The 22,844-nt window shown below is 55.9% G+C and overlaps 12 protein-coding genes across 12 annotated transcripts; 8 read left to right on the top strand and 4 right to left on the bottom strand.

Moving 5' to 3' along the window:
• Nucleotides 1-42: 42 nt before the first annotated feature.
• HETIRDRAFT_377546 (uncharacterized protein) lies at nt 43-2,783 on the bottom strand. The gene is made up of 3 exons (XM_009542572.1): nt 2,466-2,783; nt 1,890-2,391; nt 43-1,712 (listed from the first exon to the last, which is right to left on the bottom strand). The coding sequence occupies exons 1-3, from the start codon at nt 2,763-2,765 to the stop codon at nt 166-168; spliced, it is 2,349 nt and encodes a 782-aa protein (XP_009540867.1). The 5' UTR covers nt 2,766-2,783; the 3' UTR covers nt 43-165.
• Nucleotides 2,784-3,601: 818 nt separating this feature from the next.
• Nucleotides 3,602-4,310, top strand: HETIRDRAFT_447539 (uncharacterized protein; the record flags this gene model as incomplete). The annotated part of the gene is made up of 3 exons (XM_009542571.1): nt 3,602-4,007; nt 4,089-4,157; nt 4,231-4,310. 3 exons carry the CDS (start codon nt 3,602-3,604, stop codon nt 4,308-4,310), a joined length of 555 nt encoding a protein of 184 aa, XP_009540866.1.
• A 244-nt stretch (nt 4,311-4,554) lies between these two features.
• Nucleotides 4,555-5,321, top strand: HETIRDRAFT_447538 (uncharacterized protein; the record flags this gene model as incomplete). Its single annotated transcript, XM_009542570.1, has 3 exons — nt 4,555-5,020; nt 5,086-5,216; nt 5,310-5,321. The coding sequence occupies 3 exons, from the start codon at nt 4,555-4,557 to the stop codon at nt 5,319-5,321; spliced, it is 609 nt and encodes a 202-aa protein (XP_009540865.1).
• A 189-nt stretch (nt 5,322-5,510) lies between these two features.
• HETIRDRAFT_447537 (uncharacterized protein) lies at nt 5,511-8,617 on the bottom strand (the record flags this gene model as incomplete). The annotated part of the gene is made up of 15 exons (XM_009542569.1): nt 5,511-5,577; nt 5,640-5,772; nt 5,874-6,260; nt 6,326-6,585; nt 6,642-6,717; nt 6,772-6,854; nt 6,910-6,964; nt 7,014-7,067; nt 7,120-7,179; nt 7,231-7,320; nt 7,373-7,541; nt 7,597-7,779; nt 7,833-8,027; nt 8,077-8,327; nt 8,380-8,617. The coding sequence occupies 15 exons, from the start codon at nt 8,615-8,617 to the stop codon at nt 5,511-5,513; spliced, it is 2,301 nt and encodes a 766-aa protein (XP_009540864.1).
• A 183-nt stretch (nt 8,618-8,800) lies between these two features.
• Nucleotides 8,801-10,664, top strand: HETIRDRAFT_307493 (uncharacterized protein; the record flags this gene model as incomplete). Its single annotated transcript, XM_009542568.1, has 7 exons — nt 8,801-9,230; nt 9,290-9,389; nt 9,441-9,592; nt 9,646-9,971; nt 10,022-10,304; nt 10,358-10,441; nt 10,501-10,664. The coding sequence occupies 7 exons, from the start codon at nt 8,801-8,803 to the stop codon at nt 10,662-10,664; spliced, it is 1,539 nt and encodes a 512-aa protein (XP_009540863.1).
• Nucleotides 10,665-10,961: 297 nt separating this feature from the next.
• HETIRDRAFT_308388 (uncharacterized protein) lies at nt 10,962-12,781 on the top strand (the record flags this gene model as incomplete). The annotated part of the gene is made up of 6 exons (XM_009542567.1): nt 10,962-11,033; nt 11,092-11,364; nt 11,439-11,656; nt 11,714-11,834; nt 11,897-12,508; nt 12,560-12,781. The coding sequence occupies 6 exons, from the start codon at nt 10,962-10,964 to the stop codon at nt 12,779-12,781; spliced, it is 1,518 nt and encodes a 505-aa protein (XP_009540862.1).
• Nucleotides 12,782-13,044: 263 nt separating this feature from the next.
• HETIRDRAFT_377542 (uncharacterized protein) lies at nt 13,045-14,627 on the top strand (the record flags this gene model as incomplete). The annotated part of the gene is made up of 5 exons (XM_009542566.1): nt 13,045-13,514; nt 13,576-13,860; nt 13,911-14,267; nt 14,321-14,386; nt 14,440-14,627. The coding sequence occupies 5 exons, from the start codon at nt 13,045-13,047 to the stop codon at nt 14,516-14,518; spliced, it is 1,257 nt and encodes a 418-aa protein (XP_009540861.1). The 3' UTR covers nt 14,519-14,627.
• Nucleotides 14,628-14,906: 279 nt separating this feature from the next.
• On the top strand, nt 14,907-15,511 carry HETIRDRAFT_413246 (uncharacterized protein; the record flags this gene model as incomplete). Its single annotated transcript, XM_009542565.1, has 3 exons — nt 14,907-14,991; nt 15,051-15,348; nt 15,403-15,511. 3 exons carry the CDS (start codon nt 14,907-14,909, stop codon nt 15,509-15,511), a joined length of 492 nt encoding a protein of 163 aa, XP_009540860.1.
• A 241-nt stretch (nt 15,512-15,752) lies between these two features.
• HETIRDRAFT_447533 (uncharacterized protein) lies at nt 15,753-17,051 on the bottom strand (the record flags this gene model as incomplete). The annotated part of the gene is made up of 5 exons (XM_009542564.1): nt 15,753-15,882; nt 15,937-16,061; nt 16,387-16,595; nt 16,651-16,761; nt 16,820-17,051. 5 exons carry the CDS (start codon nt 17,049-17,051, stop codon nt 15,753-15,755), a joined length of 807 nt encoding a protein of 268 aa, XP_009540859.1.
• A 158-nt stretch (nt 17,052-17,209) lies between these two features.
• HETIRDRAFT_468588 (uncharacterized protein) lies at nt 17,210-18,198 on the bottom strand (the record flags this gene model as incomplete). Its single annotated transcript, XM_009542563.1, has 2 exons — nt 17,210-17,349; nt 17,410-18,198. One exon carries the CDS (start codon nt 18,196-18,198, stop codon nt 17,533-17,535), a length of 666 nt encoding a protein of 221 aa, XP_009540858.1. The 3' UTR covers nt 17,210-17,349; nt 17,410-17,532.
• Nucleotides 18,199-18,658: 460 nt separating this feature from the next.
• Nucleotides 18,659-19,596, top strand: HETIRDRAFT_377528 (uncharacterized protein). The gene is made up of 4 exons (XM_009542562.1): nt 18,659-18,694; nt 18,879-18,966; nt 19,023-19,402; nt 19,459-19,596. Exons 2-4 carry the CDS (start codon nt 18,922-18,924, stop codon nt 19,466-19,468), a joined length of 435 nt encoding a protein of 144 aa, XP_009540857.1. The 5' UTR covers nt 18,659-18,694; nt 18,879-18,921; the 3' UTR covers nt 19,469-19,596.
• A 246-nt stretch (nt 19,597-19,842) lies between these two features.
• HETIRDRAFT_377527 (uncharacterized protein) lies at nt 19,843-22,759 on the top strand (the record flags this gene model as incomplete). The annotated part of the gene is made up of 6 exons (XM_009542561.1): nt 19,843-19,977; nt 20,039-20,295; nt 20,345-21,287; nt 21,339-21,824; nt 21,889-22,446; nt 22,497-22,759. 6 exons carry the CDS (start codon nt 19,843-19,845, stop codon nt 22,602-22,604), a joined length of 2,487 nt encoding a protein of 828 aa, XP_009540856.1. The 3' UTR covers nt 22,605-22,759.
• Between the last annotated feature and the right edge of the window lie 85 nt (nt 22,760-22,844).

Raw genomic sequence — 22,844 nt, 5'->3', positions numbered from 1 at the left:
GAGGACGAGGAAGGCTGTGGACGCTGAGAAAGCGGTGCACTTATCAGATACCGCGCGCGTTGATTAGATCCCCCGCGCACGACATTCGTCTACCGACTTGGTACGGTATATACAGCGACAACAAGACAAGCCTCATAAATAATAACACGTCGCAGCCACCGCGCCCTATCCCACGCGCGCGAGGCTGTCCAGCTCCTTGAACATGTCGTTCTCCATATCCTTCGCCATCATGATCTCAAACACCACCTCGTCCTGGAACCCGCCCAGCAGCCCCGTCCCCGTCTCCACCCGGTCCTCCCCCACCTCCCCGTACCCGACCCCAAACGCAAGCACCGGCCCCGCCGTGCTCCGCGCCCCGTCAAACGCGTCCTCCTCCTCGTCCAGCGCCCGCAGCGCCTCCGTCGCCCGCAACGCCGACCCCCGCGCGTGCCCGCGCAGCGCGTCCGGCACCGCGACCGTGAACCGCCGCACGAGCCGCAGCAGCACCCGCGCCGCGTCCAGCGTCCGGTCCGCCCGCAGCGCCGCCTTGAGCCGCGGCGGCGCGAGGAACGCGAGCGCGTACAGCGCCATCACCACCTTCGCCACGTACGCGAGCCAGTGGTCCCGCAGCGCGACCGCAAAGTCCGGCTCCGCCACCGGCATCCGGTGCACGAGCGCCTCGAACAGCCGCCGCTGCCACCCGAGCGGGACGCTGCGCGCGATCACCCGCCGGTTCGCGTCGGGCTGCCCCAGCCGCGTGAACACCTCCAGCGCCGCGTCCACCAGCGCCGGCGGCGGGTGCACGGGCCCGCCGGGGACCATGTCCGACTGCCGCAGGAGCTCCAGGGGCGTGACCGCGTCGAACGGGTCCACGAGGAAGGACGACACGAGCGCAAACGTGCGCTGCGCGAGCCGCGCGGCCGTGGGCGACGGCGTCGCGGAGAGCGAGCTCGCGAGGCGCACGTGTGGCGCGAGGTTGACGAGCAGGTACAGCGTGTCGCGGCGCACCGCGACGAGGTCCGTCAGCGACAGCGCGGGCGAGACGGGCTGCAGCCCGCGCCCGAGCCCGCACAGCCGCAGCGCATAGGGTAGCGCGCGCTCGTGCCGCGCGAGGAACTCTTGGTTCTCCGGAAAGACCGACAGGTTGCGCAGGATGTTCATCACGGCGAGCACGAGGTCGCCCGGGCGCTGCTTGTGCCCGAGCTCTTCGGGCTTGGCGCCCTGTTTCCGGTCGAGCGCGGCGAACGGCCGACTGCCGTCCTCGAGCACCTTGTTCACGAGCTCCTTGTGCGTCGTGATCTTCTCCGCGGCGTCCTCGCCCTCCTCGGCGTCGGCGAGCTCGGCCTCGACGCCGCCGAGCGCGACGTCCGCGACGAGGTCGAGCAGCTCGTCGACGAGGTCCGGGCAGATGCTCGCGGAGAAGCCGTTGCCGTTCGCGCCGCGCATGGTGGAGAGGATGGTGAGGGTGGTGAGGGCGTAGCTGAGCTCGGTGGCGATGCGGGAGCGGACGCTCATGGCGAGGGCGTCGACCTCGATGCTGCCCCACTCGTTGAGGTCGCGGAGGATGCGCCGGGTGCTCGCGCGGGCGTGCTCCTCGGCGATGGCGGGCACGTCGCGGCCGCCCCAGCCGATCTCGCGCACGGTCGGGACGTATTCGATCTTGCGGCGCTGCGGCTGGCCGCGGGCGGGGGTCGAGGGCGAGGGCTGCGGGAGCACGCCGGCGGGGGCGCCCGCTGAGCCTGTGGACTCGGGGTCGAGGGCGGACTGGGTGGGGCACGGTGAGGCTCACTGCTCGCGGGGGAGAGCGGACAGGGGCTTACCAAGATGGGGTCGGGCGGCTCCGCTGATGGGGCGCCGTTGTGAGCGGACGGAGAACGTGGAGCAAGGGGCGGGCGGGGGGAGTCACTCACATGTTTTCTGACGCGTCCGCTTTTGTTCGTCCTCGGGCTCGATCTTGCGCTTTCTGGACTCGAGGTCTGGATCAAAGGGCGCGTTGGCTTCATAGGGGAGCAGGGGCGGGCCGGGGTTGAGGTCGACGACGGGGGGCAGGGCGGTGAAGGACTGTTGGGGCGTCCCGGGGACCGCGGAGGCGGAGAGCTGACGGGAGAGCTGGGGCGACGGCTGGGCAGAGGTGACGGGGGGGAGGATGGGCTGGGAGGGGACGCGTGGGTGGATGGGGGACGGGAAGGGCTGTTGCTGCTGGGGATTGAGGGCGCCCTGGGCGGCGGCCTGGAGGGCGCGCTGCTGCTGCTCGCGGGAGTTCCTGCGGTAGACGTCCTCGAAGGGGAGGACGACGGCCATGTAGACCTGGCCGAGGAATTCTGCGACGGACTGCGACGAGTTGGGGGGCGGGAGGGTGTCGGGGAGGTCGAAGACGGGGAGGACGGAGGGCCAGAGGCCCTGCTGGGTGAACTGGGTGGGGGTGGGGGAGGTGGGGGGTGAGGAGGCGGGGTTAGGTGTTGGAGAGGTGAAAGCGAATGGCTGACCTTTGCGCCTCCGCCTGCGGTGTGGACGGTCGTCCAGAGCTTGAAGAGGTCGACGAGCCTGCCTGCGAGGCGGATGGAGCCGGGTTCTGTGGGGGACGGATCGAGGAGGGTCCAGGAGGAGAGCAGGGGATCGAACGCGGGGTTGGGGATGCCGGTGAGCGCGGGGGGGAGCGGGGTGTTGCGGGCGGCGTGGATGCCGGCGAGGGAGGCGAGGAACTGGCGGTGCTTGCTGCGGTAAGCGGGGATGTTGATGGGATGTGTGTTCTGGGGCGGGAGTGCGCGGGGATGGAGGGCGGCCATGTTGTCGTGCAGCGGTGGATGTGCCTGGGTGCTCGCCCGTCCATCAGCGGACGCGATTCCCCCGAGCAGTGGCCCCGAGGTTGGCCCGCCCACCCCGCTCCCGCCCCCGTGCCCGTGCCCTCCCATCCCACGCCCGCTCTGCGCAACCCGCGCTATCCCCGCCGCGTTCAGCGCCGCCATCTGCTTCGCCGCCGCGCTCGCGTCCAGCCCAAACATCCCCCCGCCCCCCATTCCCACCCCGACCCCGGCCCCGACCCCGATCCCGTCGCCCAGCAGTCCCGCGTGGCCCCCGAGTCCAGCTCCCGACGCTCCAGCCCCCCCGAACCCCGTCGTCGTCGTCGTCGTCGTCGTCGTCGGCGACGGCTGTGGCGCCGGCTGAAACGCCCCCGGGCGCCCGTTTCCATGCTGCGGGCTGCAGGCGCGGGCTCAGGACACGGCACGGCGCGCGGCGAGGCGGCGAAAATGGCACTCACAAGATCGACATGTCCTCTGATTCCGATTATTCGGGTAGTTCTCGCGTTGCGGCGCTCCCTCGTCGTCGTGGGCGTGACAATCCCCGGTGGCGCGTCCATCCCACATCGGGCCGTCCCCACGCCGCAAGCTCCCACACCGTCTCGTCATCGTCACCGGCGGCGTCGCCGCCGTCTCACTCTCGCTCTCTTCGCTGTCCCTCTTATCTACCGACAGGCACACGCCCCCATCGCACGCCCTGTCCAGACGCACGCCGCCCCTTCGATCTAATTCCGTCACACCGTGACGCTACCCGAGTCACCCTGTGACGCGCATTTTTCCTGGTCGAGCCACGCGCCCTCTCCCCCATCCGAAAATCTTCCTCCATGCCCCCCTCTGAAATCGACCTCATCTTCTCCTCCTCAAAGGGCAAGCGCCTCGTCCCCTCCCCCTCCCCGTCCGCGTCCGTGCCGTCGCTTCCCACTCCAAAGCAGAAGAAGAAAAAAGACAAAAAACGCAAGCGCGACGACGCGGATGTAAACACAGACGCCGCCCCCCTCGCCTCTTCTTCTTCTTCTTCTGTCTCCAAAGCTAAACGCCCCGCGGTCGAGACCATCCTCGATCCCTCCGCCCGGCTCTCAACTCTCCCCGCCTCCTCCGCCAAACGCCCAAAGGCGTCGTCTAAACCGTCGCCCACCGCGCCTCCACCGCCAAAGTCCTCGTCAAAGGCCAAGGCCCCAAAGGACGACGACGACGATGCGCGCTTCAAAGATTCGCGCGGCACCGGCCCCCGTAAGTCCTCGCCCTCGACGGGGGATTCTTTTTCCGGCTTCTAATTTTTTTTTCGTCGTCGTCGTCGTCGTCGTCGTGCAGGGCGCAAGACCGAGGAAGGCTTCGCGATCTACAAAGAGGACGAGCTCGGGATCCAAGACGCCGGCGGCGGTGCGTCCCCCTCCTTCCTAGCCCCCCCTCGCCCGCGCCCGCACGCTCACGCTCACGCCGCCTTGTCGCACAGACACCCCGCTCTGTCCGTTCGACTGCGACTGCTGTGCGTGTCCCGCGCACGCCCGTCCCCCGCCCGCCGTGCTGTGCTGATAAATACTCCCATTTTTTTACCAGGTTTCTGAGTGATCTTTCTCCCTATCTATGCTAATCCGCTCTGCTCGCACTCTGTACCCCCTACCACTACCCGCGCATCTGTACCACCAATACCACGCATCGTCCGGTCCCCTGCCCCTGCCCTCGCCCGCTACACTCGCACTCGCACTCACACTCACAGTCCCAGACCCAGACTCCGTAACGCCCCGGCTCTATCGAAGCCTCCTGGACCGCGCTAGCAATGGTCCAGAGAGGTCAATGTGCAGCCCACATCGACCCACCCCGCCCCCCGCCCGTCCCTGCACGAGCACCGCCTCCGCAGGGATACAGGCGCGGCACGGCGCGCGTCGGCTCGCCGATGCGCGCTCGTGGCGCGGCGCACATACGCTCTTGGCGCGTAGAAACGTTAGATAGGCGAGTGCGCGTTCTTTCTCTCCCGCGCGTTGTCGTTCCGGTCGCTGACGTCTCCCCGGCGGCGATGCCAGCCCTGTGTAACCCTCATAATAAGAATGATGTATTTGTTCCGACATCCGACGTCCGACGCGTCCTGCGCGGTCTCACGCGCGACCCAAATGCGCGATTCCAGCACCGCGGTCCGCGACTCAAACGCGCCCTTCCGCCCGCGAACCAGCCCCAGCCCCAGGCTTCCATTCTTCGGGAGCAGGCGGCGCCCCGTGACCCCAAGTTCCTTTTTCCCAGTACAGTAGGTAACAGTACAGTAACTTGAGTATCGCATGTATGTGCCGTGTGCGCGCGCTCGGCTCTTTCGAAGCCTCCCGAGTCGGCGCCTCGCGTCAGTGGCTCGAAGGGGTCAAAAAGCAGCCTACATTGACCGAGTCCTCTCTTCGCCATCGCGCGGCCGGCCTGCGGGTCGTCCGCGCGTGCCTCGTGCGCGCGTGCCCTGTGCGCTGGGTTCCGCGGTGTGGGAGATTCACGCGGGGGGATACATGTACTGTTCGTCGCGTCGCGCGTTGCTGTACGTTTACTCTACGTTAGTTCATGTTATGATGTGTGTAGTCGCGCGATCGTCGTTGTGGATTTGATGTACTTTTGATATGTATTTGAGCGGACGGTGGGATAGCGATGTATGTACAGCTTGGTGCGAGATTGGCGGGATAGCGATCGCATTCATGAAGTATACTTTTAGTTGGAAACAGAGGCAATCTGTGGTACGCTCGGGCGGGCGGTCGTCCGCGGTCATGGCACGAGGTTCTCCATCCGCCCCGTGCGGTCGTACACGTATACTCCCGCGCCGCTGTCGCCGCTGATCGAGCGAAACCGTCAGCAAAACAAGGCCCGCTGCTGGGGGGACGGCGGGCGACTCACACGACGAGCGGCCTCTCGCCGCCGTAGACGTCCCCGAGCGAGAACGCGCTGATGTCGTAGTCCGCCTGCGCGAGCACCGTCCCGTTCGCGGGCGTCTCGTCCGAGAGGCGCACGTCCCACAGCCGGACGCATCCTGCAGCAAAAACGCAAACAAAACCACGGCCGCGTCAGCCACCCACCCACACGCCGCGCCGCGCCGCGCCGCGCCGCGCCTCGGCCACAGTGCCTGCTCACCGTCCATGCCGCCGCTGACGAGCCCGAGCCCGAGCCCGACGCCGCCCCAGCCCTGCACCCACTTGGCCTCGGTCACCCCGAACCGGCCCCCGGGCGCGCAGCGCTCCGCGCCCCAGTGGCAGAAGCGCAGCAGCGGCCCGCGCGCGAGGAAGCGCGCGTCGTACACGTGCAGCTGGTTGTCGTTCCGCGCGGCCGCGAGCAGCGCGCCGTCCGGGCTGAACGCCGCCGCCGTCACCTCGCCGTCGCACGCCGGCGCGCCGCGCGCGAAGCGGAACGCCTCGAGCGCGGTCTTGTGCACCGCGCGCCGCGCGCGCTTGGTGCGCAGGTCGAAGAGCCGGAGCACGTGTGAGGCGCCGGGGCCGAGCGTGAAGAGCGCTAGCGTCGAGCCTGCGCGGGGGGAAGAGGGGCGTGGGCGTGAGCGTGGGCGTGTGAGACGTGGGCGGCGCGCTCACCTTGTGGGTCGATGGCCATCGCGTCCCCGCCCTCTTGGGCGTCGAGCTCGTATAGCTGCTTCTGGGTGTGGATGTCGAACGCGCGGTGGTAGCCCGTCTCGTCGTCTGCGTCCCTCGGTTCCGAGGACGCGAAGAGGACGTGCTGCGTGCGTTCGCGGCCCCAGACCATCGCACCTGCCGACTGGCGCGCGGTCTTGGGCGCGATGTGCAGCATCGAGTCGGTCGAGCGCTCGCCGGGGTTCCGGTAGAGGTACACGCAGCTGCGTCGGCGCGAGTGAGTGCCCGCGCGTCCTGCGGCTGGCGGAAAGAGGCTCACCCGTCGTGGCATGTTACGGCTAGAATCGGCTCGTCCGGGTGGTAGTGCAGCTCGTGGGGGACGTCCTTGAATTCCACTGGTGGCACGCGCACGTGAGAGACGCCTGCGACTCGGATCTGCGAGCACTTACTGTGCGAACCAGGGCTGATGCCGTCTTCACAGTTCCAGAAACGGACCGTGCAGTCCTGCCCGGACGATGCCATATGTCCCTTGCTACCAGGTCATTTTGAACAACAGACTGTCGAGAAGTGAGGAAGACGTTGCGTACTTGTGTGGATCAAACTGTACATCGGTGACAGTGAAGTATTTCGGGAGAGTTACAACTGTCTTCAGTATCAGTACCAAAATTGTGAGGATAGCTAAAAGCAGCACCTTGGTCGTTTATAGTTCGGGAAACCACCCCGTCGTGTGTACGCACGATAGTGTCTTTACAACAAGTCAACAAAGCATACTTTTGACGTTCCGACGGAGACCTTACTAGACCCGTCGCGGAATAGTTGCAAGCTACCCTCTCGATTTTGCGGGTCAGGCGGAGGCGCTGCACAGAGAAATCAGCGTCGTATACCGATGTCACAGGAGATTTTCTCACGATCAGTGTCTTCCTCGTCTTCTGCATGGCCTCCCATGGTATGGCTCGAAATTGCAACCAAACCGGGGATCTGCGATATTCTGCTGATAGCTGTGTCGTGTATAAGGACATATTCGAGAAGAGATGGGAAGAAGAGACTCACGACCACCTGCTTGCTTGAATGACGCCGACAGCTGCAGCGTGTCGAAATGAAGACTCTCGCGCAAGGAGGATGTAGAATTTCCCATCGTATTGGACCGTCGGTTGTACACTTGTTCACCTATATGTAGTGGACGACGGAACGTGGGATGACACGACTGCGATTTTGAAACCTTTACGCCGCACTTAATGGGCCGACCATCCTCCATCCAGATCTGGCAGACTCACTGCGTTCCAATGCCAATAATGACTAGGTTTTGAGTTCCACGAGAAGAACTGGACGGGGAGATTGCCGTGCAGCTTCTTCGGCCGGGGACGCGATGTTGTGTGCATCATAGAAAGTTCGGACATGGACGTGGTGAGTGAAACAGGATCCGAGTCGATCCAAAGTGGTCTCGTGGACTCTTTCCACTACAGATCGCGCCAATCAGACTGAGCAGCGGGAGTAATATGAGAAGGATGACCTTTGAGTTGCTGTGGTAAGTGAGTCCCGGATGGCAAGTGTCATAGTCAATATCGTCTTCGAATTCAGACAATGGTTCTGCAGATGGCTCTGCTTTGACGTGCATTGCTGCTTCGTCAGGTCGTCGTGCTTTGAGTGTCGTTGCCCCTGCGAGTCGAATTGACGGGGCTGGCTTCAGCTTGAGCCGTTTGCGCTGCTACCAGACACGTCTCATTTTGTTTCTGCAGATCATAAAACCTACTTACCGCCGGGGGTGGGACCACGTCCTCGGCATCGCTATCGTTCAATTCTATTATCTCGGGAACAACAGCCCGAGAGCGCTTTAAGTTTGAATGAGATGCGGAGGACGTTTCGTTTTTGAGCGACCGGGGTGTCGATATACGCTCACTCTTGACGCGTTTGGCATTGGGAGCAGAGCTGCTGCCCTCGGGATGTGTGCGTTTGAGCCTCTGAGCATGTTCCAATGTCCTCTGCATTGCTTGTAACGATGAGGGGGCTGATAATAGCATGTCAGTCTCGAGTTCTTTACTGACAGGGGTCGCGCGCACTGGGATCTCCTCTTGTGCTGCTGCCTGAAGGTCTATCAAAGTTTGGGGTACGAGATGCCCCTGAGATAAGGAGACGAGCGCGTGAAGAGCGATGGGATTGGGGCATGATTGTATGCCCCCTGGAGCCATCCTCTGCCTCATTATCAGACGAGATGACCATGACCTGTTTATCCTTCTTTACAAGGACGATCTCGTCCTCATCGCTGCTAATTGTGATGATTTCTTTGGCAGTAGGCATGGTCGACTCCCAGTAGCGCGCGTGAATCTAGGATCACAGTCAAGCAGGGGTGCGAGCGATGGAGGAGGGCACGCGCCACTAGAAGCCAGGGAGTTGGACTTCGCGATCGCAGCACGTGCGCAACTTTCATCGGGTTGGGTCACGCACGGGTCACGCCCCTCGGCTCTGCCACTCTGCGACATGATGCTCTCCACACGCACAGTTCCGCGACGGATCACCCTCTCCGCACGACGGTGGGCGCATGTATCTGCCTCGAGCGCATCCCGAAAGCCGCTCAAACCCGTCGCCCCCGAGGATGTTGCCCACTTTTCCAAAATTCTCCCGCAGACTGCCATCCTTTCCACGCTCGCACCATCAGCCCTACCGTCTTCCGAGCTAGAGCCATTCAACAATGATTGGATGGGAAAATATCATGGCCGTGCAACCACGGTGCTGCGACCACAGACGGCCGAGCAAGTCAGCAAGATCATGCAGTGGTGTTATGAGCACAGGATAGGCGTCGTCCCACAAGGTGGAAATACTGGCCTTGTGGGCGGCAGCGTGCCAGTCGGTGACGAGCTCATCATCAACTTGGGAAACATGAACAAGGTGCGGTCGTTTGACCCTGTGTCAGGTTGGTACATCTCAAATTTTCGTCTGCTTTCCGGAGCGTTTGAAGGAGCAGTCCTGCAGGTGCATTGGTAGCCGATGCGGGATGTATTTTGGAATCGCTGTCCGAGTACATTGCTCCTCATAACCACATCATGCCCTTGGATCTAGGAGCGAAGGGAAGGTGTGTCCGGGAATGCATCGTACAACCCCCTTGATGGTCATAGTGTCGTAGTTGCCAAATTGGTGGGAATGTCGCTACCAACGCGGGGGGGCTCCGCTTGCTCCGGTACGGCTCTTTACACGGGTCTGTCTTGGGCCTCGAAGTTGTTCTGCCGGATGGCAGCATCCTTGAGAACCTATCTACGCTCCGCAAGGATAATACAGGTCCTTTCCACGTTGCCTCACATTTATCTCCGCACTGAGAATTTCATCTCCAGGCTATGACCTCAAGCAGCTTTTCATCGGAGCAGAGGGGTCGTTAGGGATCATCACTGGAGTATCGATTGCAACACCCCCCGCACCACAGGCGACGAACAATGTCATCCTCGCGCTGCCCAAGTTCGACAATGTCCTTCCACTGTTCAAAACTACCAAGCAACACCTTTCCGAAATTCTCTCTGCATTCGAGTTCATTGACCGAACAGCCTACGAGCTGGCTGTGAAACACGGCCAGGGCAAAGCGCTCAGTGAAAGTGAAATCGATGGTGCGGAATGCTTCGTCCTGCTGGAGACGAGCGGGGGAAAAAGGGAACACGATGAAGAGGTAGATCGTCTTGCATTTCAACTTACTCGTGGCTGACTGGCTTTCTTCAGAAACTCAATACACTCCTCGAGACGCTCATGGATGCGGACGAGCCGCTCATTACCACCGGCGTCGTTTCGCAGTCGCCAGCTCAATTTGCACAACTCTGGCGATTGCGTGAGGGCGTAACGGAAGCTGTGTCCAAAGAGGGCAAAGCTTACAAGTACGATATCTCGGTTCCCCTGGCATCGTTTAAGGATGTCGTGGACATAGTCCGTGAGCACCTGAGGAAACAGGGGCTGCTACACGAGGACGCTGTGAAGCATGTCATCGGGTACGGACATGTAGGTGACGGTAAGTCTCCGAGCTCCTTTACATGTGTAATGTTCACCGAAACCGATCGCCAGGCAATCTACACCTCAATATCGTCGCCGCTGCATATGCTCCCGAGATTGAGGCTGCTCTTGAACCCTTTGTCTATGAGCTCGTCGGTATGTGACACTGCTCTCACTTGTTGGCCAATGCTCATCGTTGTCGTCGTCACCGATAGCTTCTTATAATGGCTCCATATCTGCAGAACATGGCCTTGGTGCCATGAAGGCGCATGCTATCCACTACTCAAAAAGCGGGGTCGCCGTGGATCTAATGAAGAGGATCAAAGAGCTGTTCGACCCGCGGGGAATCATGAACCCAGGAAAGGTGCTGGAAATCTGAGAGGCCTACCTTCGTTTTAGCATCTGTGACCATCCTATGTATCGATATGAATATACACGAGCTTTGAACGATAGATGAGGCGAATACAAAGTACAAATGTGCCCGAGTTGTGCCACTGGGAATGGAAGTGGCTGCACCCTAACCTTGTTTTAGGGAATTTACCCCCAACCTTATTCTAGCACTCTGGACGCCTCTCTAGTCAACAAGACCACCATGGTACAGCCGTCTCTCCTCATGTAGCTTTCAAGCTGATCATGCATGGGCGTCTTCTAGCCCATATTTCAAGACCGGAATGGCATGGCTATCAAGTTTTTTATCCAAAAAGATCTATCAACAGAGATGCAAGCAGAGCTCTGCGAGACCATCACTGTGCGTTTCATGATTTTAGCTCTTCGTAGTTGAATGTCTGAGGTTTGAGATCACCAAGTCCCTTGGAGGTCGAGTAGAGTCCAAAGTTCCGCGGCAAGGCTTTATTCTCATCCAGCCTGGCACCCCAGAGGCTGAGCGACTGCGTCTTTGTTGGAGCAGCGCTGAACGTCCGGACAGACATTTCGTGCCTTACTCCTACGTAGAGGCATGCAAGATCGCGGGGATGTTGTTGAAGCAGATATTCGTCATAAATGGAGAGCCGATAAAGTTCCATATCGATTCGAGCATCGCCAACGTCAATGCTCGAGCGGCGCTTAGCGCAAGGGTCATGGTGCGTTGCCACTCTTTGCTCCCATCACCTACCCCTTTCCACGCGCGCTGCGATGGCTCATGTTTTGGAGATAGCACTCTGGTGGAGATCCGACAGCCTCAGCTCAATCGGCGCGGGTCATTCTAGCCGACCCCAACACGGAAGTCTTTCAGCACCTTGTCAAGAGCTACCAAGGCGTCCCTGAAAAATACGTCGAGTCCTACCTCTGGGTGAAAAAGTGCGTTGAAAAGGGCACCGTGCTGTACACTCCTCTCGTCTACAAGAATCCAGGCGGCAGACGCCCCGGCGAGGAGTACGTGGTCCCGAAGTCAGGGGCATTTACTCCCGCAACTCACCAGTGATCCTGCAGGAGAACTCAGTTTACTGAAGAGGACGAGGAGCATCTTTGCAACTGGATTGCCGCTAAGATCCCTTACAAGGAGACTGGTGGCAGAACTGGAAACAGGCTCTACCAGCAACTATGCGAACAGGTATGGATGTTTTCTACTCCCTAAGCATCACACTGCTTCATCTTCTGAGTCAAATTCAATAGGCTAGTGAACCCGAATTCGCTTGGGTTGGCCGGCACACCTGGCAGTCCTGGCGCGAGCGCTACAAGAAAAACTCTCAGCGCTTGGACGTCATCATCCAAGCGATCGTGGAGCAGAAGAAACCTCTTCTCGGAGAGAAGGGTCAGTATGGCTACGTGCGCAGACCAGAGGAGAAGCAGAAACGCAGCCGAAAGCGCAAGAGCGTGCCTGGAGGTTCAGCGGCGCCCGATGACGACTACTTGAACGGTGGCGCACACATGCATCTTACCATGGCCATGCCAATGCCTGGTCAGGACGGGCACCACCACGAAGGTCTCTCAGGTCTCGCTCCTGTGCCAGTCGGCATGTATGCCCATGCCCCGCCACCTGGACACCCGCACGCACCCCCTCCGCATATGCATCACCTGGCAGGTTCAGGGGGAGGGCCTATGGATCCTAACGTCCCTCCCGGGCTCATGCTAATGAGCAAGAGCCCTGCAGAAGAGGAAATGGAAGATGACGAGGCCGAATGGGCTGTAAGAGTTGGCAACGCGCCTCCTCCTGCGTGGGCCAAAAGGGCAGGCGAAGAAGATAGCCTCGAAAATGGCGTTTCTAAGAGGCAGAGGACTGAGCGAGTCCATTTTTTCATCTATGATATAGAAGCTGACTACGCTCTCATCAGTGAGGGTCCTATCCCAGCTTCTATTCAGCCGCACGGAGGTCCAAATGACATGCAGACCATGCACCTAGTTGATCAGAGCATCCTCAACATTGCTCAGGAATTCCGCTTCACCGTAGACGAGGTGCAGGAGTACTATGATCGCTGCGGTGCAATGGATCGTACACATGCACGATTCAAGAGGATGCGCGAGGTTTTGACGAAGATGGCTGATGATGAGTTGCTGTGAATTGGACTGTATGATTGGTGTAAGCATGGGCGATGTGGCTTTGAGTTTCTTTTTATTGATAGCTCCTACTTATTGGGTGTCAGTCATGTATATGATACAGATGTTGTGACTCGACACCGGGCTTATCTTTTCTAAATATTTTCCGGTTTTAACAACAGCCTTTTCGCCTTATTGGCAGTCGTACTACTGGTCACGTTCCAGTCGTACAGGTCACACAGGGTCACACTCGCTCTAATTGCCGAGTCTTATGATTCCACTTCTTCATGTCGAGTTCACCCACACCCCTTCGCAAGCGCTCCAAATGGGACGAAGATGACCAGGACAACGAGGCTGTTGTGCGCCAGCCTATCTTAAAGCGGAAGGCCAAGCCTAAAGCTGTCAGCAGCGAAAGTCAAACACCTAGTCGCACAGAATCACCCTCCTCGCAATCCAGACCACGGTCAAATCACAGTCTCTTCGTTCCCCCAAGAACATACCATCCACCATTCATACCATCACGCTCAGTCTACTGCTATGAGAGATTAAATTCCATCGAGGAAGGGTCGTACGGTGTCGTCTTCCGCGCGAAGGAAAAACAAACCGGAGATATCGTGGCCCTGAAAAAGTTAAAGCTCGATGAGGAGAAACATGGGTTTCCTATCACTGCCCTGCGCGAGATCAACGCGTTGATGACCTGCCGCCACGAGAACGTCGTCGGCATTCGGGAGGTAGTAGTCGGTGACACCCTGACCCAGTACGTGTAGTAAGTTATATCCCAATTTATATATCGTACTTTTTCCCTCTCTGTTTTCAAGGGTTTTCATCGTCATGGACTTCATTGAGCACGACCTCAAGACTCTGTTGACCCTGATGCCCTCCCCGTTCTTGCAATCAGAGATCAAGACGCTCATGATTCAGCTTCTATCGGCTGTCGCTCATTGCCATTCGATGTGGATCCTTCACCGAGACTTGAAGACCAGCAATCTACTCATGAACAATCGTGGCACAATCAAAGTGGCAGACTTTGGCCTTGCCAGACGGTACGGCGATCCAATTGGTGTAGGAGGTTTAACACAGCTTGTTGTCACTTTGTGGTACAGGTACATATATCTGTATCTCAAAGGCCTTCGTTCTCTAATCCTTTTTGAAGAGCTCCTGAAATCCTCCTTGGTGCCAAATCATATTCGACGGCCGTGGATATGTGGTCTGTTGGCTGCATTTTCGCTGAGCTTCTCCTCAAGGAGCCGCTCTTTCAGGCCAAAGGTGAAATTGAGCTTCTATCAATGATATTCAAGCTCCTTGGACCGCCAACCAACAATTCTTGGCCGGAGTACTCATCCCTACCGCTGGCAAAAACTATCACGCTACCCTCACCACAGCCACACCAGCTCCGCCAAAGATTCCAGTACATGACCACGGCAGGCATCGATCTGCTCATGTCATTATTGACATACGATCCTGAGCGCAGGATCTCAGCGGAAGAAGCTCTGCAACATCCTTATTTTACGTTCGTCGTTACAGAATTCTGACTCCTCTCTCCCTGACGAATATTTTTGACAGAGAGTCACCACTTCCCAAACACCCAGATTTATTCGGATCATTTCCCTCCGCTGCTGCGGGGGAGAGGTGCGTTGTAGTAGCAGTCATGTTCTCTTTCTGTTTCTGAGACATCCCTGTAGGCGGCGCAAGCCGTTTGATAGCCCCACGGCCCCAGCCAGGGCTGCAGACCAGTTGCTCTCGAATCTAGACCCTCCATAGGCCTTATCATCGTCGCAATGGTATCCTGGTCTGATTCTTGGGTGTCCCCATAGCTAACATGGCGTTTATTGCTTCTGTGTGGGAGACGAATCAAGCTAGCCTTGCTCTTATATCACCTCATAATTTTTTTGAGGATCCTGAATATGTGTGTAGTTTGCAAACATACCGCTGAAGTATGCAAAAGTTTGGCAAAAAATCGTGATCGCGCACGAAAAGAATTACATCATTAAATCGGCGACCAATCAGATAATAATGTTGGCAATAATCTAAGGGCATAGATGAACCTAAGTAAATGATTTAAGTCCTCCCTCCCCGCTACCGAGAGACTTCCACCGACCCTGCCTCTGTAACATTATTTGCTCTGTATCGATCCGTCCAATCAATCAAAATGACAACCGCATCGTCAAACATTGTCTTTGATGACATCTTCACGATTAAAAGTATTGATCCCGAGGGCAAGAAATTCGACCGAGGCAAGTTTCAAGCTATATGTCGATCACAGCTTGCATTGAAATGGCCCCATCTCCGACAGTGTCACGACTACACGCGCACTCCAAAAATTACGATATGGACTTGACACTAGACTATAATATCGAGCTTTTCCCTCTTGAGAATGGTCAGACATTGGCTCTGGCATTGGCGAGTTCCCTCGCCCGAGGTGGCCCCGCTGTCGGGGGTACAGGGGGAGCGGATAATGCGGCAGAAGAGGAAGACAAGGACAGGAATGTCTGGCGACCAGATGGCAAAGGTCGGAGAGGACTTGAAGAAGACTATGACTATGTCATGTACGGCAAGGTGTATCGGTTCGATTCTGGCACGGCTGAGATCGTGTATGTCATCCTTGTTCTATCTATCGTACCTACCTGATCGTTCTCCTACCATAGGACTGCATATGCGTCTTTTGGGGGGCTGCTTATGTCCTTGACAGGATCATTCCGCCATATGACGAGCATAGTTCTTGGAGATCCTGTATACATATTGCTACGCAAGTGATGGGCGCTTGCGTGTGCTTGATGTAAATCTCTCTATCTGTACTCCATAGACAGGTTGAAAAGATTGCTGCCCCGTCAGACCTAAAGTAATTCAGAGATATCGATGTCTGTTCAAAAAAGTTCTTCGCCATTCCCCAGCAGAAATCCTTGATAATTAGGCGGTAGTTTTACACTGAAGTCTTCGGACATTACAGAATACAGTCTACGAATAATCCGGTAATTGTGAGTATCAAAGCCACTGCTCACTCTTCCTCTTCTGGATCCCCAATCCCACTTTGCAGAATGGCAAACGATGTCTCGGACTCCGGCAGACAGGGTGAATCGTAAATCTTGCAGATACGGGTGTTGGCACGACCTTTCTTCAATTGCAGGCTAGACAAAGAAGCGTAAAACACACTGTCATTTCTACAGGTAAATCAGGCCTACCGTGTAGTGGAAGCATGTGCCAAAATGTTGCCACCGATGGGTTTCTTCTCATTTGATGCATATGGACCAGCGGCCGCATCGGGGGTGGACATTACCTGGTTGCTGAACACGACTGCGATTCCGAACTGTGCAAAGAAGATTAGCAGGACCGGATCGTGCTGCTTCAGCTCAGTTGTACCTCATCAGCAAGTCTTTGTAAGCCTCGTAGAAATTTAGACAAGTGAGCTTGGCGAGCAGCTAGCTCTCCTCTGCCAAGATAGTCACTTCGGAACAATGCAGTAGCCGAATCGACGATAAGTAGGCAAAATCTTGATTGGTGTTTGAGTGCAGCATCTCTTGCGAGAACGAAAAGACTCACCTAGACTCCGACATGAGAGCACTAGCAGCCGTGAGCAGTTGATGCTGATGATCTGCATTGTACGCTCTTGCATATGCAACATTGTCTAATACCTCTTCTCCGTTCAAACCGTACCGCTCCGCAACGGCAAGTAAACGCACGGGACGGAAGGTGCCTTCAGTGTCGATATACAAGCATTTGCCCTCGCCGCCTCCCATGTCGACCGGAAGTTGACATGTCACAGCGATTGTATGGCATATTTGCGATTTTCCTGTGCGGAATTCCCCAAAGAATTCAGTGATTGAGCCGGTCTCAATTCCGCCTGCTGGTAGTAAGCTCTCTGATGGTGTGCTCTGGTTGTCGACATATATGCGTACCTCCCAGTAATGTGTCAAGGTTCTTTGAGCCCGTCGTAATGTGTACGAGCTCAGACCTCCGTGCGTGTACTTCAGTGGCGCTTTGAAAGCCGAGAGGCACAATCTTTTGTGCTACAAAGTATTCATTGCGTCAACGAGACCCATTAGCGCTCAACTGGCAAGTACATACCTTCTGCCAAGAATTTCTCTGCTTTCTGCTCCGATATACCCTTAATGCTAATGAGGTTCTTCTTGGACGTATATGCGACCGACTCGACAGTGTGGAAACCGGCGTCTGCCAGTTTCTTGATATCTTGTGCATGAATGCCAGCTTCTTGAAGTTTATTGATGAGAAGCGGTCCCGATATTTGCAGCTCCTCCTCTCCCTCTTCTTGGGGTACCTCAGATTCTTGTGATGCCATATTCGAGCTTCAAGAAATGGTATAAACGAAACGCTTCGATGCAGGAGGTATAAGGAAGAGTCACAGAGTAGTGATCACGCGCCGCGCGACGTGTTCTGAGCATGTGATCGAGTCAATGTTGAGTATATTTTATTGTAAGGGTAAATTCACATTAGCAAAAGGCTGTTAAATAATTGATATTTAGTGGAATGTGTCTAGACAAATCCGAGGGCCCGAATTACTGCGAGATGGGTTGGTCAAGCCATACTATCTGTATGATGGTTGGAAATACACGGTTGGAACTCAAAGGTTTAGCTTTCTGGGACGTGAATCCAAGGTAAACAACTTGAATAGACGGACAGATAAGATATTGACAGACCTCAATCTTGAATGTTAATTCGGTAGAAGACCCAAGGATTGAATGACAATACAGGCCAAAGTCGTCAGGCGACCCTCATATCATATGTGAAAAGATAGTATAATGGAAAGAACGTCGAATGATCTATGGTATCAGCGAAGACGAATCTGCACCCAACGCCTTACTCAACTTTTGCTCAAGCCACTCTACAGCGTCGACATCCATGACGACCTGCGGCCACTTCACGATGTCATACACGTTCAACTCCTTCACAGTGACCGTCTCCGCCTTGAGGAGATTGTTACTAGAGCAGGCCAACCCATGAGGGACAGTCTCTTGCCCTGTAACGAACAAGGTCTTCTCCCAACCAAGCTCCTTCAGCCTCTGTGCCATACCCTTTGTCTTCGTCCCAGGCCACTGCAGACTCTGCACAACACGAAGGTTCCGTTCCTTCACTCTAGCACTCAACGCTACCCGCATACCCATCTGGATAACCTTTCGAGGAAGTTTGGTGCTGAAGTCTCGCGGTTTGGGTCCGAAAGCGACACCGCCACCTCGCAGCATGGGACTTTGACCATCACCCAGACGTGCCATACCACTACCCTTTTGAGGACGAATCTTGCGACCAGAACCACGCACTTCGCTTCGCGTCTTCGTGCTCGCAGTGCCTTGTCGTAACGAATCCAGGAAGTGAACTACGCAGAGGTGCAGGATGTCGCGACGAATGGGATGAGCAAACACTGTTGGGTCAAGCTCGACTAGCTTGTCGGATGGGTCGTCATCTTTGCGAGGATGGAGAAGAGAGGACATTGGAACATATATTGGTTGTGTGATCGGGAGAGCTGTCGCAAATCATTCCAATGTAAAGACAGATTTCACGCTGAAAGATAATGCATACCTATGAAAGGTGCAGCAGAAACGGAGTGCGCCTGCTGAGCAGGTATCGTCAAGAGTGAGCCAGGATGTCCTTGAGCAGCTATGGCTGCAGTCGTGAGTCTGCGGTTGGAAAACCACGACGACTTTCGGGTCACAGTTAGGGTAGTTGGATGGAAGTACCTTTCAAAAAATGACTCACCTGTCCGAGCGATCGCCTTGTAGCAGCCAACATGCTGTTTTGAAGAGATATAATGCACCAAGGCGCAGACGACTCAGTGAACGTGGAGCAGTCTATTAGAGCTAGAATCACTACGATGTCACGTCTAATTACGTAATTACGCGTATCGTGAGAAACCGGCATAATGGGTGCCGTCCTCAAGGGCTCCGTCGTATACACACCCGCTCGATACAACTAACGACCGCAAGAAGGGTGAGTCTTTGCTGTCGATTTCTCTGAACGTCCGTCGAACGCTAGGAGATCGCATTTCCTCGCTTGTTTGGACGAAAACCGACCAGATTTGAGTTGGATGCTTGTTCACTGGTCTGGATGACGCGACGGACGGACATTCCTCACACCTACAACTCAGATAATTGACCTTGATGTTCGCCTCTAGCTCCCCCATCAAGCTGAGCCGGCCCTCTCTCCCTTAGAACAAAATGGCGTCAACAACTAAGGCTGTTCAGACTTTCGGTAAAAAGAAGGTGTGTTCTGATTAAAACTCACTATCCCGTACATGAAACGAATATCACTATTGTAGACCGCAACGGCGGTCGCACACGCCCGTGAGGGCAAGGGCCTGATTCGTATCAATGGCTCTCCCATCAACCTCGTTCAGCCAGAGATCCTCCGGTTCAAGGTCTATGAGCCCATTCTCGTCGCCGGCGAGGAATCTTTTGCTTCCGTCGACATTCGAGTGCGCGTAAAGGGTGGTGGACACACTTCCCAGGTCTACGCCATCCGCCAAGCCATCAGCAAGGCCATCGTTGCCTACTACGCGAAGTACGTTGATGCGTACAGCGCCATCGAGTTGAAGAAGAAGCTAGTTGCATACGACCGAACTCTTTTGATCGCGGACCCAAGACGGATGGAGCCCAAGAAGTTCGGTGGTGCTGGTGCCCGTGCTCGCAGGCAGAAGAGGTTCGTCCTTTATGCTATCGTCTCCCAACACCGATTGAGCGTCTTCTTGTTTCCAGTTACCGGTGAAGGATTTTTGTCGCTGTCTATTTCCTTGCATCATCATGTGTTACTTTTCCTCCTTGCTATGACATGACAACATGCCTCCCCTTCAAAATCGACATGTTCTCTATGGGCGGCGCCCTTGCGCTGATATGAAATGAGGTCAACTAAAATTAGCTTGAAGCTTTCGGGATTTGAGTGAACTTTTCAATGGTGAGGCGAAGTGTGCCAGGAGTGACCCGAATAAAGCAGAGAGAGGGGTTGAGTACTTTGAGTCTTGTTGAAACTACAGTACTTATTGGAAGTCGTCGGCTGTTGGATTGTCTCGAGGGTGTAAATTTGAACCCCGCGGACGCACTCAACAATGGTCAAAGGCTGGTGGCGCGCTCGCGTCCGTCATCATGGAGCACTCACCCTCAATACAACCTGCAGCGGAGAACATGCGTCTCTTTGTTGATTCTTCCGGTGCAGCACTGAGCATCTTTTTGGACATCAGCGGTGTTGAGAACAGGCCAAAGTTGATCCGCACCCTCCGCGTCTGTTGTTCTCGTCACCGTTGAATGTGGCAATCTCTGACCTGACCCGACGTTCAAACAGAATTCGGGAGCAGCACCATGTCGCTTTCCGAAAGATGCGTCGATTCTCCTGGTGGATGCTGATTCAATATCTGGCAGGCAATTTGTACGCGACTGGGCCGCCGATCCGAACAAAGTTGTCTTAGGCTACCAATGGGCTCGTAGATGTGTGGCACAGAGAAGACTATTGCTTGAAGACGATGATTGGGGAGGTTTTCGCGTTTCAGACGATGGAGAAGATATATATTCCGAGGACGAATATGCTGAGGAGATCCAAAAGTAAGCAAGTCTCCTCTGCATCGTCAAAGCTACTCATTTATCTGTGAAGAAGTCCGTTGCCCACTCCTCGACCGACCCCCTCGGAACTCCCTGGCAGCATCAAGACAACTAAGCCTCCGTCCATACAATCTCATCTTCAGCCGAAAATGCATCCTCCTCAGTCCCAATCCCAGCCCCAGTCCCAGCCCCAGTCTCAAACCCAACTCCAACCCCAGCCCCAGCCTCCTTTCATCAACCATAATTATCCTCCGATGCATAACCCGTTCTCTCAGCTGTCACCCTCTAATTCTTTCGCACCCATGTTTGGGCTCAATCCACAGTTCCAATATCCTAATCCGATGATGCAGGCTCCATCTGTCATTTCACTGGTCGAGTCTGCTATACACCTTGCCCGTCAACAGGGCGCTGATACTACGCAGCTCCAAGCTGTCCACGCATCTTTGTCTCAACATCCTCCTCAACAGCCAACGTCACATCCTTTCTTATTTCCGAATATGCAGAATTACACAAACCCATCAGCCATCGCTGGATCTTCTCAGCATCCGCCTTTAGAAGCTCGGTCTCTTGCTCAGGCCCAGCTTCCAGATAATATTTCGGATGGTAGTGATATCAAGGATTTCTTCATAGCTCAGGAACCACCGACACCCTCGCTGAAACGCAAAGACCGTTCTGTCAGCCCTACTTTTCCGCCTCGCCCAGCATCGTCATCAAGATCAAAAGGTAAACAAAAGGCCGATCAGGCCGATCAAGGTTCACGTCTGCACCGTCGCAAATCGCCATTGACACGTTCACGACCTCTTCCACCTCCAGTTGCTTCCGATAGACCGCCCTCTCTATTTTCAATTGCATCCACACCATCTGCGACGTTTCCACCTAAGGACTCGCAAAGCAGACGGGAGGACAAAGGTGTTTTCAGAGTGGCCAATGGTCCTCTGCGTATGTTCGTGCAGATTGATATTCGAAACAGGCGTGAGATCGTGATATCCATCAAGGTGAGCAGATCCTTCACCGCTCTTGCTGATCTAGTTGACATCACCTGTCAGAAAAACGGCGGGATCATCACTGCTGACATCGCCGTCGCCGCTTACGCAGTCCTAAGTGTGCGCTCAACGACATACCATAGTTTGCGTGGCGAGGCTGAGCGTCACGGCACGCCTGTCGTTCTAGCGAGTTTCGTGCATGACTGTATCACGGAAGGACGTTTGTTGGATCCCGAGGAATACTCGCTCAACGAATCTTCGGCCAAAAAGAAAAGAGGTCGCCAGCCAAAGCTTGCCCAAGACAATGTCATCAAGCCATCCGAAGCGAAACCGAAGGGCAGGCGAAAAAAAATCAAGCAAAAGACACCCTCATTGCACGAAGACCGGTCACCTACCCCTGCTCCACCGCTGGAAACGAAGGAGATGAGGGGCGGGAGGTATTATTTTACGGATGCAGAAATAAATTATGCGCGGATGTATTTCCGTCGACTCATGGGAATCGATCCCAACACCTCATTGGTGAACGCATGCATCAAGCTCAGCGTGAAGGTGCGCCGCTTTGGGTCATGTATGCTTTCAAGAGTTTTGAACACTCGGACCCCATCATTCACAGATGCCGCATCACACCTCCGGATCGTGGCAACAAACCATGAGCAAGAGGGGTATATGGGAAGAGGCCAAGGCCAGCGCCACGTCTCGGCCTCCACCAGAGGACATAGTTCATAATGGTAATAACCACATATCTCATGATGATGACGACAACACCGATGAAGATATACAAGGTGTTCGCGATCTGTTGGGGGAAGACGATCATGTGGGCGAAAGGCCGTCTGCTGGAGAGTCGATGGTAAATCCGTTCCCAGAATTCAAAGGGCACGATGAGGCACCTTCCACCTCGGATCCTGTCTCTGTTGTTACTCCTGGATCTAACCTTCAAACCGTTGCGCCTGCTACTGAGCTTCATGTAGAGCCTGTGCCTACAGCTCCGCCGGCGCCTGCGTCCGTTCCTACTCCCTCTCTTGCCCCCACATCTGTCCCAGCCTCTGTCCTCGACGACAGCTTAGATAGCACGCAGGTTCGAGTTGATTTCGAGGCTATTGTTGGATTTCTTTCTTCCGCAGATGCCGATGACGGCGGGGAAGAAGAGGTTTGGGCTCTGCTGACGCGGCTGGTCTGTCTTTTCCGGTTTCCACGTAGTCTTCCCGCTGACGAAAGATATAGCATCATTGCCAGACAGCTCCAGATTGGAGAACTTTTGTTGAGCGACATTCGGAAGCCGTCATGGAGGAAGTCGCTCGACGATGTCAGCTGCAGATGGCCCCTTCGTGAACAACGTATGGCGAGCCTACGGCCTGGGTCTGGTGTTCACTCTACTTACTACACGATGCTGGGAGGATGTACATAGGAAATTCCTTAGGCGACATTAAATGACCAGTGGATCATTTTGTCCAGCCATGCTTGTTCTTTATAGATCTCTCCATCATACCTTTGAGCGTCGTCTTGACCATACCGTTTCAAGATGTCTGAAACAAAGAATAAAAAGATAGAATCACGATAGAGCGTGAGTTT

Source organism: Heterobasidion irregulare (assembly GCF_000320585.1).
Source record: "Heterobasidion irregulare TC 32-1 unplaced genomic scaffold scaffold_01, whole genome shotgun sequence".
NCBI lineage: Eukaryota > Fungi > Basidiomycota > Agaricomycetes > Russulales > Bondarzewiaceae > Heterobasidion > Heterobasidion irregulare.
Note: the sequence above shows the minus strand (reverse complement) of the source record. Positions and strands in the feature narration are given on the sequence as shown.